At 49.8% G+C, this 14,413-nt stretch overlaps 8 protein-coding genes across 8 annotated transcripts; 1 reads left to right on the top strand and 7 right to left on the bottom strand.

Moving 5' to 3' along the window:
- Positions 1-1,445: 1,445 nt before the first annotated feature.
- Positions 1,446-5,168, bottom strand: PtrM4_103350 (uncharacterized protein; the record flags this gene model as incomplete). The annotated part of the gene is made up of 1 exon (XM_066107507.1): positions 1,446-5,168. One exon carries the CDS (start codon positions 5,166-5,168, stop codon positions 1,446-1,448), a length of 3,723 nt encoding a protein of 1,240 aa, XP_065961956.1.
- Positions 5,169-5,213: 45 nt separating this feature from the next.
- Positions 5,214-6,095, bottom strand: PtrM4_103340 (uncharacterized protein; the record flags this gene model as incomplete). The annotated part of the gene is made up of 1 exon (XM_066107506.1): positions 5,214-6,095. One exon carries the CDS (start codon positions 6,093-6,095, stop codon positions 5,214-5,216), a length of 882 nt encoding a protein of 293 aa, XP_065961955.1.
- A 407-nt stretch (positions 6,096-6,502) lies between these two features.
- On the bottom strand, positions 6,503-6,833 carry PtrM4_103330 (uncharacterized protein; the record flags this gene model as incomplete). The annotated part of the gene is made up of 2 exons (XM_066107505.1): positions 6,503-6,510; positions 6,668-6,833. The coding sequence occupies 2 exons, from the start codon at positions 6,831-6,833 to the stop codon at positions 6,503-6,505; spliced, it is 174 nt and encodes a 57-aa protein (XP_065961954.1).
- An 899-nt stretch (positions 6,834-7,732) lies between these two features.
- On the bottom strand, positions 7,733-8,803 carry PtrM4_103320 (HET domain protein; the record flags this gene model as incomplete). The annotated part of the gene is made up of 1 exon (XM_001936262.2): positions 7,733-8,803. The coding sequence occupies one exon, from the start codon at positions 8,801-8,803 to the stop codon at positions 7,733-7,735; it is 1,071 nt and encodes a 356-aa protein (XP_001936297.1).
- A 791-nt stretch (positions 8,804-9,594) lies between these two features.
- On the bottom strand, positions 9,595-10,368 carry PtrM4_103310 (uncharacterized protein; the record flags this gene model as incomplete). Its single annotated transcript, XM_001936263.1, has 1 exon — positions 9,595-10,368. The coding sequence occupies one exon, from the start codon at positions 10,366-10,368 to the stop codon at positions 9,595-9,597; it is 774 nt and encodes a 257-aa protein (XP_001936298.1).
- Positions 10,369-10,903: 535 nt separating this feature from the next.
- On the bottom strand, positions 10,904-11,449 carry PtrM4_103300 (rRNA processing protein Ebp2; the record flags this gene model as incomplete). The annotated part of the gene is made up of 2 exons (XM_001936264.2): positions 10,904-11,202; positions 11,254-11,449. 2 exons carry the CDS (start codon positions 11,447-11,449, stop codon positions 10,904-10,906), a joined length of 495 nt encoding a protein of 164 aa, XP_001936299.2.
- A 1,149-nt stretch (positions 11,450-12,598) lies between these two features.
- Positions 12,599-12,942, top strand: PtrM4_103290 (HSBP1 domain containing protein; the record flags this gene model as incomplete). Its single annotated transcript, XM_001936265.1, has 3 exons — positions 12,599-12,646; positions 12,696-12,810; positions 12,860-12,942. 3 exons carry the CDS (start codon positions 12,599-12,601, stop codon positions 12,940-12,942), a joined length of 246 nt encoding a protein of 81 aa, XP_001936300.1.
- A 277-nt stretch (positions 12,943-13,219) lies between these two features.
- Positions 13,220-14,363, bottom strand: PtrM4_103280 (Thioredoxin domain-containing protein; the record flags this gene model as incomplete). Its single annotated transcript, XM_066107504.1, has 3 exons — positions 13,220-13,794; positions 13,847-13,938; positions 14,059-14,363. The coding sequence occupies 3 exons, from the start codon at positions 14,361-14,363 to the stop codon at positions 13,220-13,222; spliced, it is 972 nt and encodes a 323-aa protein (XP_065961953.1).
- Between the last annotated feature and the right edge of the window lie 50 nt (positions 14,364-14,413).

The following is a 14,413-nucleotide window of genomic DNA, read 5'->3' as shown; positions in this document are numbered from 1 at the left end:
GATAAGTCCCCTGATAGACCCACAGAGTCGCGAGCAAAGCCAGGCGATCGGCTAATCGGCTAGCTGTCTCTAAAATTAGTGACTTGAAGTCGAAGTAGTCATTACAATCTCAGGAGAAAGAGTCAATGACGAATAGGGAGCTTCAAGTGGTGCGAGACGGTGAAATGAAGCAGCCGTGAAATCTTGTGGGTAATTATCAGGACCCTTGCCATCATGAAGTGTCTACATACATGCCACGTTCCAGAAGATCAAGAGAGCGCATGGACATTGACCTTCCCAACTCTAAAATGGTCAAGCACTCGGCACTTGACAAGCGCTCCAAGCCAGTGAACATGCCTATCGATAGTAAGACCAACTGTTGCAAATAACAAGCTTGGGAATGGTTGGAAGGTTGCCGATCGTTTGATTGCTCATCTAGATATCTCGTGCTTAGCTTCATGTCCCCGAAAGTGAGCACTAGTACAAAAAGGTGAGCTTGGAACCGGGCACGGTTGATCCGAACTCCGGAAGATGGGCGCATGTCTGCGACATCAACTCGTATTAACACACCTGCTAGGAGACAAGAGTTCACAAGGGACGTATGACAGAGGGAGCATTAGCTGCTCCCATCAGAGTCAGCTTTCGCGTAAGAGATACATGCTCAAGCGGTTTTTGCATCAGAGATACAAGAAGAAAACGAAGTGCTTGAATAACCGTCTGTCATACATCAGGTATATCCTGCTACACTATCCACTTGTGTATCCTCCTTTTCTGCCAACTCTACCGAGATATCCGCTCTCACACCTCTCAGAGATCACTGACTGCAATCGTGTCAAATTCATGATCGTCTGACATTCTCAGGATTGAACAATATGCTACTGCTTCCATTTCAGCCATCCCTATCCCTTTTCCCACTAACACAGATCCAGCGCCCATTAGCTTCGTTGTTCGTTGAGTCGGTGTGGCAAGCATCATTCGTCGCTGGTCCATGGTAACTAGACCAAGGCTGATTGTAGTCGTTCCTGCAATTCGTGGACGAGAGCTTTGGAACATAGCACTATCAAACATCAAGTATTAGTACCAACGGATAGTAAGAGAAGAGACAAGAAAATTCAGTGAGTGGTGTTATTACGTACGCATCTCATCTCAGACTTGCGTGTTACAAAAGGAAATATTTTGTAAGTAGGGCAGTCTGTGAGGGGCTTGGACAATGATGATTTCAATTGACTATCCCGTTAGACGAGTATAGCAAACTTGAAGAGAAAACGTCTAGATACAGAATGTTGAGGAACATTTATACCTTGTAAAAAGAAGCCGTATCATACCAAGAAACATCTCGAAGCTTGCCGTGAAGCTTGTGGAAGCTTCGGTGGCCTGAGCTCACATCGGTCCGAGGTGTCAAGGCTGAGGGCATCGCCGAACGCCGACATACAGGCATAGCCTGTGACAATTACTCCCCTCCTCCACTAAGGGCTCCCTCGTCGTTTCTTACGACGCTGAGAAGGTTTGGATACGTCTGTGTGAGTTCGATACGTTGCGTATGCTTCTGTCATTGTCAATTCCTCCTCTGGTTCCCAAGTTGGCTTTGTATAGCCTTCCCATTTCACCAGCAACTTGAGCTTTTTGTCCTTTCCTATTTTATGGTCTAAAACCTCTTCAACGTTGTACCATTCTGAATCTCCTTCTTTTAATACAGCTGGCGGCTGTGGTTCATGGAGGATTTGAGATGGTAGAGGGTTGTCCGCAGCTCTCCGAAGTAGCATGACGTGGAAGACATTATGTATTCCAGGAGGAGTATCCAGTCGTACCGCATGCGAGCCTACTAGCTCCTTAACCGTATATTTCGCGTTTTTCCAATCCAACTTTTTGCAAGGTCTGTCGGTAACGATGTTTTGGAGGCGGAGCCACACCTTATCTCCAACTCGAAATTGTTCTGCTGGTTGTCGATGCTCGTTTGCGTACGTCTCGTACTTCTCTTGCGCTGCTGCTATCATGGTCTGAGCCATCTCCGTAGCATCTTGGAGCTTAGCAATAAGGGCTTCTCCCTTAGCAATCGGCGTACGGCCCGTTGTTCTCAGTTTCTCTTCCACTTCGATAGGTTCGATGTTGTAACCGTGTGTTGCAAAGAACGGGCTTATACCCGTAACTGATGACGTGCGGCCATTAATCGCGAGCATAGCAACAGGAAGTAGCTGTTCCCAGTCATCTTGGTAGTAAGACACGAAACAACGAAGGTAGGCTTCAAGCTCCTGATTCATCCGTTCGGTTGATCCATCAGTTTCCGGGTGAAAGGCCGTTGATAGTCTTCTTGTGATCTTCAACAATGAACACATTCGTCCCCACATAAGAGAGACAAACTGTGGGCCTCTGTCTGACACAATAGCGGGGGGTCCATGGTGTTCGACTAAGCATTCCATCATTGCTTCTACTACCGCCTCGACGGTTATTTGCTTCATCGCTCTGAATATACAGCTCTTGAACAGTCGGTCTGTTATGACCATCACATTAGTCGCGCCGGACTTCGAAACCGGCAGGTCGGTGATGAAGTCAACGGAAATTTCCGCCCACTGTCGCTCTGGAACTGGTAACGGTTTTAGGAGTCCTCGTCTCTTCTCCCTCCATACAGCTTTGCTCCCGCAGATGTCGCAGTTCGGAAGGAATTGACGTATGTCTTGAGACAAGCCTGGCCATGTGAATCGCCTGCTGATGATCGCCTTAAGAAGATCGCGACCTGGGTGGCCTGTGAGCGCAGAATCATGACACTGCTGGATAATAGCCGTTCGCAAAGGTTCCGAATGAGGGATCCAAATACGATCTCTCCACAACAATCGTCCGCCATCGTCAACGGAACATTCTGAAATAGAAATTGGCAGGCCCCATTTTGGTGGAATCTGCCTCGCTCCTTCTCGTACCATATTACGGAGTAACCAATATCGTTTATTTATTTCCAACGCTCGGTTCCAAAGTTGCCGTAAGTTAGGTTCCGATTCTGTAAACGGACAAACAGGAGGGTTATCCCTAATCGGTTCTTCATCGTCTTCTTGGTCCTTGTCACCTCCGAGTACCCATGTAGCGCCAACTCGTACATGATGCATAGAGGGTGTACAAAGCATTGTCGATAAGCTATTCAATGACAAGCTCCCTTCTTTGTTACTGAACATCTGGTGAGATCGTCCGCTTAATCGTGGGTCGTCAAGTCCTTTTGGCAAATCTTGATCTCTTCGTGAAAGAGCGTCTGGGACCACAGCCTTCGTTCCGGCTTGGTGGATAATGCGGAAGCGGTATCGTGATAGTTCCAGAGCCCAGCGCATTTGTCGCTCGGTAAGCTGTTGCTTCTTCATGAAGTATTCGAGGTTTTTATGGTCGCTGAGGATCGTGAAGCTTTGTACGCTCTGTAACATACTCCGCCATTGTTCAAGGCATCGAATGATGGCCAGTAGCTCCTTGTCGTGAATAGGATAGTTAGCCTCTGCTGGGAGGCATTTCTTCGAGTAAAATGCCACGGGCTTCCATTGGCCGTTATCAGTCAACTGCGATAATTCGCCTCCAATACAGTAGCCTGAGGAGTCTGGCTGAACTCGGGTTTCCCGTTCAGGATCAAAAGGGGTAAGCACAGGTGCGCTAATTAGTAATTGCTTCATTCGCTCAAAAGCGCTTTGCTCAGCTTCTCCCCAACGAAATTGGACGTCTTTCTTCGTTAGATTCGTAAGCGGTTGAGCAATCTTAGAAAATTTGGGGATAAACTCTCGGTAGTAGTTGGCAAATCCTACAAACCCTCGTACGCCTTTAACTGTCGAAGGAGGTTCCCATGCCTTGATAGCTTCAACTTTTTCTGGGTCGACGCAAATGCCTTTTTCAGAGTCCACAACGTAGCCTAGGTACTTAACTCGCTTTTGCTCGAACTCGCATTTGTCAATGTCGAGTTGTAGGCCTGCTTCCTGAAGCTTCTTCATTACTCGCAAGACTTGCTGCCTGTGTTCGTCCAGAGATCCATTGGTAAAGATAATTACGTCGTCAATGTATGCCGATACGAATTCATCTAAGAATTCCCGTAGAACGTCATTGATATACCGTTGGAACGTTGCGGGCGCACCGGTTAAGCCAAAGGGTGTTACCTGCCATTCGAATGATCCGAATCTTGTTCGAAACGCTGTTTTCCACTCGTCGCCTTCTTTAATCCGTATCTTGTGGAAAGCGGCAGACACGTCAAGCTTTGTATACCAAACGGCTTTAGCCATCATCTGCAGCGTCTCTGTGATAAGAGGCAGGGGTGTACGGTCCTTCTTCGTGATCTCATTAAGCTTCCGGTAATCGACGCAGAAACGAAGACCTCCTCCTGGCTTGCGGACGAACAGAACAGGGGCTCCGGCTGGCGATCTGCTAACTCGGATCCATCCCTTCGCTAGGTGGTCGGTCAAGGTTTTCCTTAAAACTAACAGCTCTTCCTTCGTCATGTTGTACAGTGGTCCGTAGGGTACTTCTTTCTCTCTACCGTATTCATCTTTTTCCAAATCTATTGCGTGGTCTACTCCAGGGCGGTGTGGTGGTAAATAGCCTTGCCCTACTACCTCTGGTGTGAAGATTCTCATGTCTATTTTGTCGTGGTAGTAAGCAGGCAACTTCGTCTTCGGATCCGTAGGCTTCTTCTTTTTGTTCAACTTATCGAGTGCTTTTTCAATATCGGCCATAGTAACAGCAAATATATTAACTCTCTTTTGCTTCCTATAATTCCGGCGTGCTAGGGCTGAAAAGACGGCAGCTGAGACTACTTTTGTCGAATTGTCTGTTGTCCAGGTTGGGTCCTTTCGTAGTGTGACATAAGTGTCAGTCGTGCCGATGTGAAGCGAGTCTCCGTAGTCTGAATGTCGTATTGTTACTTCCTGACTTCTTGCCCATGGAAGCCCGAGTATTACGTCTTGCTGCATCTGAGGAATAATGTAGGCCCAAACTCGTCGCTGTCTGTGCCCGTCGATGTCGATATCGAAGAAGGAAACTCGGTTAATAGCGTTATAGTCGACTCCAGCAACTTGTTCTAGTGTTCGTGGCCTTATTAGCAAGGTTGGGAGCTGCAACTTCCTTTGAAGACGATCCGAAATAGCCATGTAGCTGTGGCAACCGTTGTCAAACATCGCTCTCGTGAAATGAAGTCCGTTGACACCGAAGTTTACATAGATGCCGGTTTGATCCATCTTGTTTTCGAAACGCCTCCAGTCTGCTGCGGCTCCCGCGTCTTCCTATTGATCAGAGGAACTGATTTCTTCATCTTCTGTGTCTTCAACCGCTGCTGTCGTAACCTTTGCTCGGGAAGCAGAAACAACGTTCTTCTGTATTTTCACCGACGGCGGGATTGCCGCCGCTAAGGGACAGCGTTCGACCTTGCAGTCGTCTCGACCACAGCGTAAGCATCTTCCTTCTTTCCATCTCTTCTCTATTTCTGACTTCTCCACCCATTTGGCTCGCTTCCCCAACAGGGACTGGTCTTCAGGTCGCTTTGAGGGATATCCGTTAGTGTTCCTCCTTCCCTGAGCAGCGTTGATTCGCACGGTGGTGGTGGGTTCCCATTCCATCATTTCTTCTCTTAAAATATTTTCTCCGAGTGCTTGCTGTGCAGTGTTGCTTCTCCTAGAGTTGATACTACGTGTTTCGTTCTTCCATTGCCCAAAAAGCTCCATTTGGTTACTAACTTCTTCGCATTTCGTAGCGAAAGCAACGTAGGACTCGAGCTCAGGACGCGAGATTCCGATTAAGTGTGCTCTAAGCTTCGGGTGTATAGCATTCCTTAGGTAGGAGATCTTTGAGGACTCGTTCCAAGATTCCGCCTCCGCGTTCGCAATTTCTTTCTCAAACCGTGGGTAGAAAGAAGTAAAGGGTTCGTCGTCTCGCTGTCGAATTGTGTGGAGTGCGTGAATAGCCTTCTCCTTACGGTTACGTTCACCATAAAGGAGGTCTAATCGATCTAACAAGGCTTGTGGATTCGGAAGGTTTTTCCTCAATTCCATTTCAAAGAAGGTAGTGATGTTCGTCCTGGCGCTACCTTCAAGGCGGGAGTACACATAGCGTATCTGGGACTTAGCATTCCCAATTGCTTCGGCGTCTTCCTCAATCTTGCCTTCCATCTCCAGCTTCCAACCACGCCATTGTGACTTAACTCCGCTGAAAGTTGGTGGATGCGGTAGGCTGTGGCGAGGCTTGTTCGTTTGATCAGGTAGAGACATCGCTGTCAATCGATCTTGGGCTGGATTGCGTGTTGGAAGAGGCTGGATAACTTCTGATGCTCGGATGAGCCTTCTGGGCTTCGGGTGCCGCGAGGGGCCTTCTGGTGCTCGGATGAGCCTTCTAAACTTCGGGTGCCGCGAGGGGCCTTCTGATGCTCGGATGAGCCTTCTAAACTTCGGGTGCCACGAGGGGCCTTCTGATGCTCGGATGAGCCTTCTAAACTTCGGGTGCCACGAGGGGCCTTCTGATGGCTGTACGTTTCCAACGGAAGTTTGCTATAATGTGAGGGGCTTGGACAATGATGATTTCAATTGACTATCCCGTTAGACGAGTATAGCAAACTTGAAGAGAAAACGTCTAGATACAGAATGTTGAGGAACATTTATACCTTGTAAAAAGAAGCCGTATCATACCAAGAAACATCTCGAAGCTTGCCGTGAAGCTTGTGGAAGCTTCGGTGGCCTGAGCTCACATCGGTCCGAGGTGTCAAGGCTGAGGGCATCGCCGAACGCCGACATACAGGCATAGCCTGTGACACAGTCGAGGTTGGGAGCACCTGGCGGGTTATTCGGCAAGCAGCAGACCGCGGAGACTGTGCTCAAGAGGGGGGAGATGGCGAGAAAGAGTAATCCTATCATTTTTATCGTTAGAACTTGAAGGCTGTTGTAGAGCTCAGTTGTCGCGTAGGCAGCGATGTGGGTGGGATGCCAATTTCGTCAGGATGATCCGGGGCAAGGCAATGCAGAGGCGGAGAAGAACTTGCAATCAGTGTAATAGACTACAAGAAATGACTTGCCACTGCCATGGACAAGTACTGGAGGTCTAGATATACTTCAGGGCACATACACCAAGTTACGCACAAGCGTCCTACGTACCAAGAAGTAGGCTAAGGCGGAACTAATTCGGCGGCGCGATTCCACGTAAGTGCTGCAGGCTGTAAGACAAGAAGGAAAATGACCAGGGTATAGACAGGAGTAAAATCTTCTATCATCTATAACTCTACAACGAAGAGACTAATTGAAAATTGAAAAAAGGCGTATAAAAGAGGAGATTTTACTCTATATTATGGAGGTATTTTTATATGTTTTATGAAAAATAGAGGTGAAGATCTGCTATCGATAAGACCCCTGCAATTTTCCATCTTACGTAAGAACCCTTGGTATGTTTGTGTTGTCACTGGCAATGTCAGTCTTGTATACGGTGCGTCTTAAGCTCCGTGCATGTATGTCACGAGCGTGATATACCTATTCATGACGTACGTTAGCCTCGTGTAAGTAAGTATCGCGGGAATCCAGTATCACGTGCTGACTGAAGCCTTCTAAGTTTGATTAGGTCACAACCGTGCCTAGGTGGTTCTCAACCCAACAAAGATATTAGTATCAGAGTCTAACTCAATGAGTGCTGCCTAGATACTATAGGAAATAAATGCCGTGGAGTGCAGGAAGGTATAGCACGAAACAGCCTAATACTACCTTGTAAGCAAGGCCCCAACGCGATCCCATTCTAACAGTGGTTAGCCTCCTGTATATCGTGGGCCTCACACCCGCTGATCGTACAGGGCATAATATATAAGTTCCTCCAAAAGCCATTGGAACCACACATGATCGTGTGGAAACCGTTTCAGGTCCTCGAGATGTTCTTCTACGCAGTCAAGAGCATTCCCGTCAACCTGCATACAGCCGCCTATGATCATGTAATCAGGGGCGCTTTTTCTCGTGGGTAGGAGGAATTCCGCGATACCATCGCTGCACCCAGTTGATTGCATCCAGTACTCATCGTGCAGGGCTTTCACCGCATCGACGAAAACCTCGGTCAGTGATTTGGAGTAATCCACCGTTGGCACATGACCACCTTGAACCAGTCCTAGTAGTCCGTAAACCTTGTCCCGTGGATCTTTGCACTCTTGTGAGGAATAGAAACTCATGTAGTGTCCCAGCCCTCGGTCTTCCGTCCCATGATTAATGCCCACTAAAACCAGTATCGCGGCGGCCGGGATACCTTCGCGCAATTTAAGCGCTGGACTACTGCCTCGTATGTAGAGTATGCCTGTGAGGTCGCTCTTCTCAAATATTGTAGTTTCGCACATTATGCGAACCCTTGGAGCAAGCAACACCTCTTGTACAATCCAGAGCCTTGTAAAGTATCGGCGATTGACCAAATCAGATATCCCTTTGTAGTCTGTACCCAGCCAAGCAATCACATACTGGCATCTCGAGTAGATAGTTGACATAAGCGGTATCTGATGGTTCTTCTCGAGTACGTTGGCTTGATCGATACAAAGCTGGTCGATCCACAGCCAGAGATCAAGAGCATCAATGTCGCTAGCTTGGACGTCATCGAAAAAGTCGCATATGGTCTGCCCCGTCTCTATAGCGCAACCTTTGAGAGATACAAGGCCTTTGGGCGCCGATTCATCGTCCCACGTGTAGGATAGAGCGACGTAAGGTGGTACTTCGTTCAAATCGAAAATTGAGATTTCGCATGAATGTATTGGTGAATCTGAAACACTACGTAGTCGGAGTAGGCGTATCTGTTGCGCAGTTGCGTTCAGAGGCTCGTATCGATAGGATGCTGAGTTTGGAGACGCTGCCCCAGCTGAGGCGGCCATCGCTCAGCCTTGCGTTCGTGAAAAAGGTCGATGCAACACGACTTGAAAGATGACAAAGTAAAGCCAGCGAGTAAGCGATAACAGTATACGATAAAATTTCAAAAGCTCTGAGGGGCGTAGTTTCGGTTGAAGAACAAGAAGATCGCGCCAAAGTACCTAGGTAGATGTGCGCTGAACTACGTCAAAACCTACAACCGTGAAAAGAGTCTAAATAACAACCCAAAAGGATGCCAAAACAAGAAGAACAAGCTAGAACACACGGGAAAACCACACCACGCTAAAGCAGAAATGTGGAAGAAGGACATCAGAATTCAAACCTACTATGCAGGAAACAGAAGGAAGAGTCAAGTTAGCTTAGGCAGCTTGCTCAGTAAGCCAGGCCACACAGCCCCGCCTCACTCCAGCAAAAAGCCACCGGATTCCATTGTCCCAAAAGGGGATAAGTCGGAAGAAACAAGGTACATGTGCAATGAATCTTGTCTACCTTGAGGCATATTGTGAAAGCATCCCATGGATCAGAATAAGGACATTGGGCGTGACAGGTGTGGGTATATATGTCAACTATTCCGGAAAAAGCTTGCATGCAAGTCCACAGTTGCATGACTTTCGTATTCTACAGTCGCAGATGAGGTATCGATTTCTCTACTAGCTGTGCCTACTCTGGAGCGCTTCGAAATGATCCTGAGCCATGATTCCGTCGCCAAAAGTTGAGCTTAATATACTTCAGACCATCAAGACCGCGGCATGGCAGCTCGAAACCCACCACTGTCTTCGTCACAACCACCCACTGCCTATCTCCAAACCTTGTCCTTGTCATGAATGCTGGCGTCCTCTATAGCACGCTTTACAGCCTGGTCCTCGTACACAACTTTGACCTCCCACATGTACGTGCCATTCATAGCCATGAGCATGCAACCGCCCTTGTTGCCGTCACCCTTCTCCCATCCCTCGGCGCTCTTGGTATATAGCTCCTCAGCCAGCAGGTTCTCCATGACGTCCCTAGCGATCTTGAGAGCAGACTCGCGGTTAGGCCAAGAACCGTGAAGCGTTGTAGTCTGCGCGAAGCCTTTCGGCTTGGTAAACTGTTCCTTGCCGCTCCTCTTGCCCTGCTCAAGCGGGCCAAGCGAGATGACAGTGTACACGGGTGCGGGAAGGAGTTCAAACACGGACTTGTTGATCTCGCGCATGATGTTCAAGACAGTGTAGATGCCGCGCTGGCCCTCGATGATGAAGCGCTCGAAGCCGCTGAGCTCGAATTCTGGATTCTTCTTACGCGCACCCCACATGTCGTCAACCTCCATCAGCTCGTCAAGCTTGTCGATGGCGCTCGGTGAGTTGCTGACCATGTCTTGGATCTTCGGGAGGAGGTACTTGAACGCTCTGACGGGGCCGATGATCTCGTGAGCGTCCATGTGTGGCTTGATTACGGCGAGGTACCAGATGGTATTAGGGTCGACAGGAGGAACGTCGAACCTGTCCGTTGGCTTTTGGAGGTCGGTGGTAGACGGTTTGACGGCGGCGGACGGGATGTAGGGTCCCGGATTGAAGAGGACTTGGTCGGTCATAGTAGATTGCGGTATTCGTTATCCGTTCGAACGCGCGTGTGCCGAATGAGAATTGATGGACTTGAGTGTAATGTGTGTGGAAAAGTCTACAGCAGAGAGGGTAGAGGTCGGTGAGAGCGCTGGAGCCTACCTAGGAGCGCTTGCACGCCGATATCGTCACGCCTTCACCTGCCCAATCCGGGCCGTAGGAACCCAAGGTGCGGGATAAGCCCGCTCGCTGGCCTGCACAGATAGGTCTGAAGGCTACACAGGGATCAGTGAGCTATCGATATCGTCAGTTTGAGCGGTATGTCGCCGCCCGGGTCGCTCATAAGCTAACAGAATGGCTGAAGAACTGAACGTGAAGTAACGCAGCATGCGAGCAAAAACAAGAGTTCATCGGAGTGTACATTGGTATCTCTTGATGATAATGAGATGGCGCGCCTTTTGGAATACATAGTCTTCTTTTATCCTCCCTACCTGAACGCCATAGCGCCGTACGCATGCATGATGTGACAACACGCCCATTATTTGGATGCCCAAATAATTACATGGCCTAGTGCGTCTTCGCCCTCCTGGCCTTACCAGGCCTTTTGCTCGCACCGCCTGTAGGCTTGCCCTTCATCTTCCGTGACGAAAAGTCTCGTCCGTCGGCGCTGGATTGCGCATCGTTGCTCTTTCCGAAGCGCTTCTTGCCACCGAATCCGTACTTCTGGTCCTTCTTCTGGCGCTTGGCGTTGAATGCTTTGCCATCCGAACCACGGCCGCGGCGGTCGGATTTGGAGTCGTCGGCGGTGGCGGCAACGTCGAAGAGGTCTTCCTCGTTTGTGGCTGTGATATCTGCGCCCTGTCGCTCTGTATTGTTGTTAGTAGTGGATCTTCTGCTCAGTTCTGGGTGATACATACTGCGCTTCAGGGTGCTGATTTTCTCGATGGTTTCCCTCTTCTCCTTTGCACGCTCTTGCAGCTTTGCGACCTGGACTTGCTTGCCAAATTTCTTCAGATCTCTCTGCTTCCTGGCCTCGGCAGCAGCCTTCTTGCCTGCTGCCGCATCGATGAGCTTCTGCTTGATCTTGCCCATGTGCTCATCACTCTTGACCATCTCAGCGAAGTAGTCTGCCGGCCGAGAAAACGACACACCCTCCTTCTTCAGCTTTTTCCGCGCATCCTTGACAGACGAGAGGCACTGCTTGTAGAAAGCGAGCTCACGGTTGAGGTCATCTTCGACGTCTGCAATTTCGACGGGCTCATCGGTCGTCACGGACTGGTGTTCTGAGAAGGCGAGCTTCGAGTACGGAAGTTGTATGCGATTCAGGGCGGCAGTCAAGGCGGCGGTGTTGTTGATTGTGAGGCGTTGGTGGGGGATAATGTCGCCCTTGTCTTCTGATGCAACGGAGTCGAGGTCTGAGAGCGCAATATCCTCCTCCTCTTCTTCTTCATCATCCTCATCTTCGTCTTCCTCGGCCTGCCCCTCAGTCTGCTCCTCAGCCTGCATCTCTTCTTCGTCTGAGCTGATGTCGCTGTCGCTATCGTCGATGTGCGCAAGGTCAAACTCAGGTCGCTCTGACTCTTCATCGTCGTCGCTGGCGTCTTCGTCCTCATCCTCACTGCCTTCCGTCTCCCAATCAACCTCCTTGACAGCTGGCGCAGACTTTGCAGACTTCACTTCTTCCTTTTTGCCGCTCTTTGACTTTTTCGCCTTGCCATTGACCTTGACCTCTACCTCGTCCAATGGTACAGGTACACCGCCGTCCTCAGCATCCTCATCGCCGTCTTTCTGGGCTGTCTCAGACTTGCGCTTTTCTTTGCGCTTCTGCACTTCCTTCTCGTGCTTGCGCTGCTTCTCGAGCTTAATGTTTCGCCCCTGGAGGTTATCGAGCGCGGCCTTGAGCTTACTTTTACCCATGCTGGATATATGCGCGTGCGACGTAGGAGGATTTAATAGTACGGGCGTTGTGGTATGAGACCAGACGTCAAAGCTTCCCAGAAATTATTCGTAAAGTTCGAACTCTGGGCGCAGAAACATTTTAGCGCCGCCGCTAGCTTGACCGCCTACCAAACAGGCAAGCAGCCGCGGCGAAGACCACGTGCTTCCTGGCGTCTTAGCATTCACTCTCTGCCTAGGTAAGCGCTACGCTCCGGCAATACTGGGTCGCTTGCCACTCCTGATACTTGCCTTGAAACAACAACCAAATATTGAGTCCGCCTGCTATAAATCACTTTGCCTTCAACTCCACACACATCCTCAAGAATGGCGACACCCCAACCACTTGCAGACCGCGCGCAAAGCGACACAGCGGTGTGTACATAGCAACATGACCATGAGCGCAAACTAAGTCTAAGAGCAGTCCGTCATTTCCAACAATGCCGAGGGTTCGGGTGAGCTCACAGCGGTCGTCGACGACCTCCTGAACCAACTGAACACCAAATTCACCACCATCAGCAGCGAACTCTTATCCAAGAGTAGGTAAAGATACACAGTGTAAATGATGACAATACTGACGATGCGCAGTGGATGACATGTCGCGGCGACTTGACAATCTGGAAGCGACCATGGCCGGAGATGGCACCAAAGGTTCTGGTTCGGGAAAGTAAAAACCCAAGAGAAAAGCATGGTGAGGTACAGGCGTTGTCCGCAAGCTGGTCATGGGTATTTTGTAGTGGTTTCAAGGGACTGGCAGCATTGGTTTTGGGTGTTGGTTTTGATTTTTGATACGACCCTCTTCTACTCATCGACCCTTCTCATCTCGTAATCATACACGACGCTCTCGCACCACGTTTGTTTGCTCCCAGAGCTTTTCATAGCACAATGTTCACGTTAACAGCCTATCTATCCTTGACTATGTTCGAACTGATAATATATACCAGACATTTACAGCTCGTTCTTCTCCTCTGAATCATCTGCGATGAACTTGCTCAAGATGTTGCTCCTGCTGACGAGATCGTCCATCTTCTCGGGTGCCAAGTTACCCTTGGCAATCAAACCCTGAAGGCGCTTGAGTTCCTTCGCAGCGTAACCCGAGTTGGCGCCAATCTTGTTGAAAACCTTGACGTAGTACTCAGCGTACTTGTCCTGCAGAGTTCCGGCAAGAGTCTTGGCCTCGGTAGCACCATCAGCCCACTTGCCCTGGAACTTTGAGATGATGCTGTTGAAGGCCTCGATGGTGCCACCTGTGGCATCGAGACTGCCGCCAACGGCACGGTGTGTACCAGCGTTTGTGTTGAGGAAATCGATAAAGGCCTTCTCGTCGCGGGCGCCCTCATATGGGAGGGGCTCGGTGGATCCCTTGGGGAAGTACTTGATTGTGGGGTAAGAAGACACGCCCTGCTCAGTAGCAAGAGCCTTTGCGTTCTCAGCTTCAGCATCAACCTTGGCAATCAGAACGCTGGGCTCGTTGACGAAGTCGTTGGCGAGGGTTTCCCAGACGGGGGCGAGGGTCTTGCAGTCTGTGTTGAGGTTAGCCATGGCTATCAAGAGAGAAGGGCCCATTAGACATACGTCCGCACCACGGAGCGGTGAAAGCAACAAGCACATTTTGGTCCTTTCCAACCTTCTCCTTGAAGGTCTTGTCATCGAGGTATACGACCTGGCTAGGGAGCTTGCCCTTGACCTTGGGCTTGATGCTTGTCTTCTCTTGGATGAATTTGCTCAAGCTCTCGAGATCACGTCCTCCGGTGTAGTCGGTTGGTTTGTCGCTTTTTCCGTCGAACCACTTGAGGGTAGGAAAGCCTGATACACCGAACCGCTTGCCCAATGACTTGTGGTTGTCCGCATCGACTTTAGCAACGGTGACCTTGTCTCCAGCGTGCTGGAAGACGGTGGCGAGCTCTTCCCAAACAGGAGCGAGGTTCTTGCAGTGGCCGCACCATGGAGCAAAGAACTCTACAAGGGCGGGCTTGCCAGACTTGAGGACGACTTTGTCGAAGTTGGAGGGTTCGAGGTCGATGACGGAGGATGCCGCGGCAAGGGCGGGGAGCAGCGCAATGGCCGCGGGTATCAAATTGCGGAACAACATTTTGAGGTTCAAAGTGAAGCTCAGAGATGAATTGGGGCTCCGAACTTATG

This window comes from Pyrenophora tritici-repentis, chromosome 5 (genome assembly GCF_003171515.1).
Source record: "Pyrenophora tritici-repentis strain M4 chromosome 5, whole genome shotgun sequence".
In the NCBI taxonomy this organism is placed as follows: Eukaryota; Fungi; Ascomycota; class Dothideomycetes; order Pleosporales; family Pleosporaceae; genus Pyrenophora; species Pyrenophora tritici-repentis.
The sequence above is the reverse complement of the archived record's forward strand: the minus strand, read 5'-3'. Positions and strand labels throughout refer to the sequence as shown.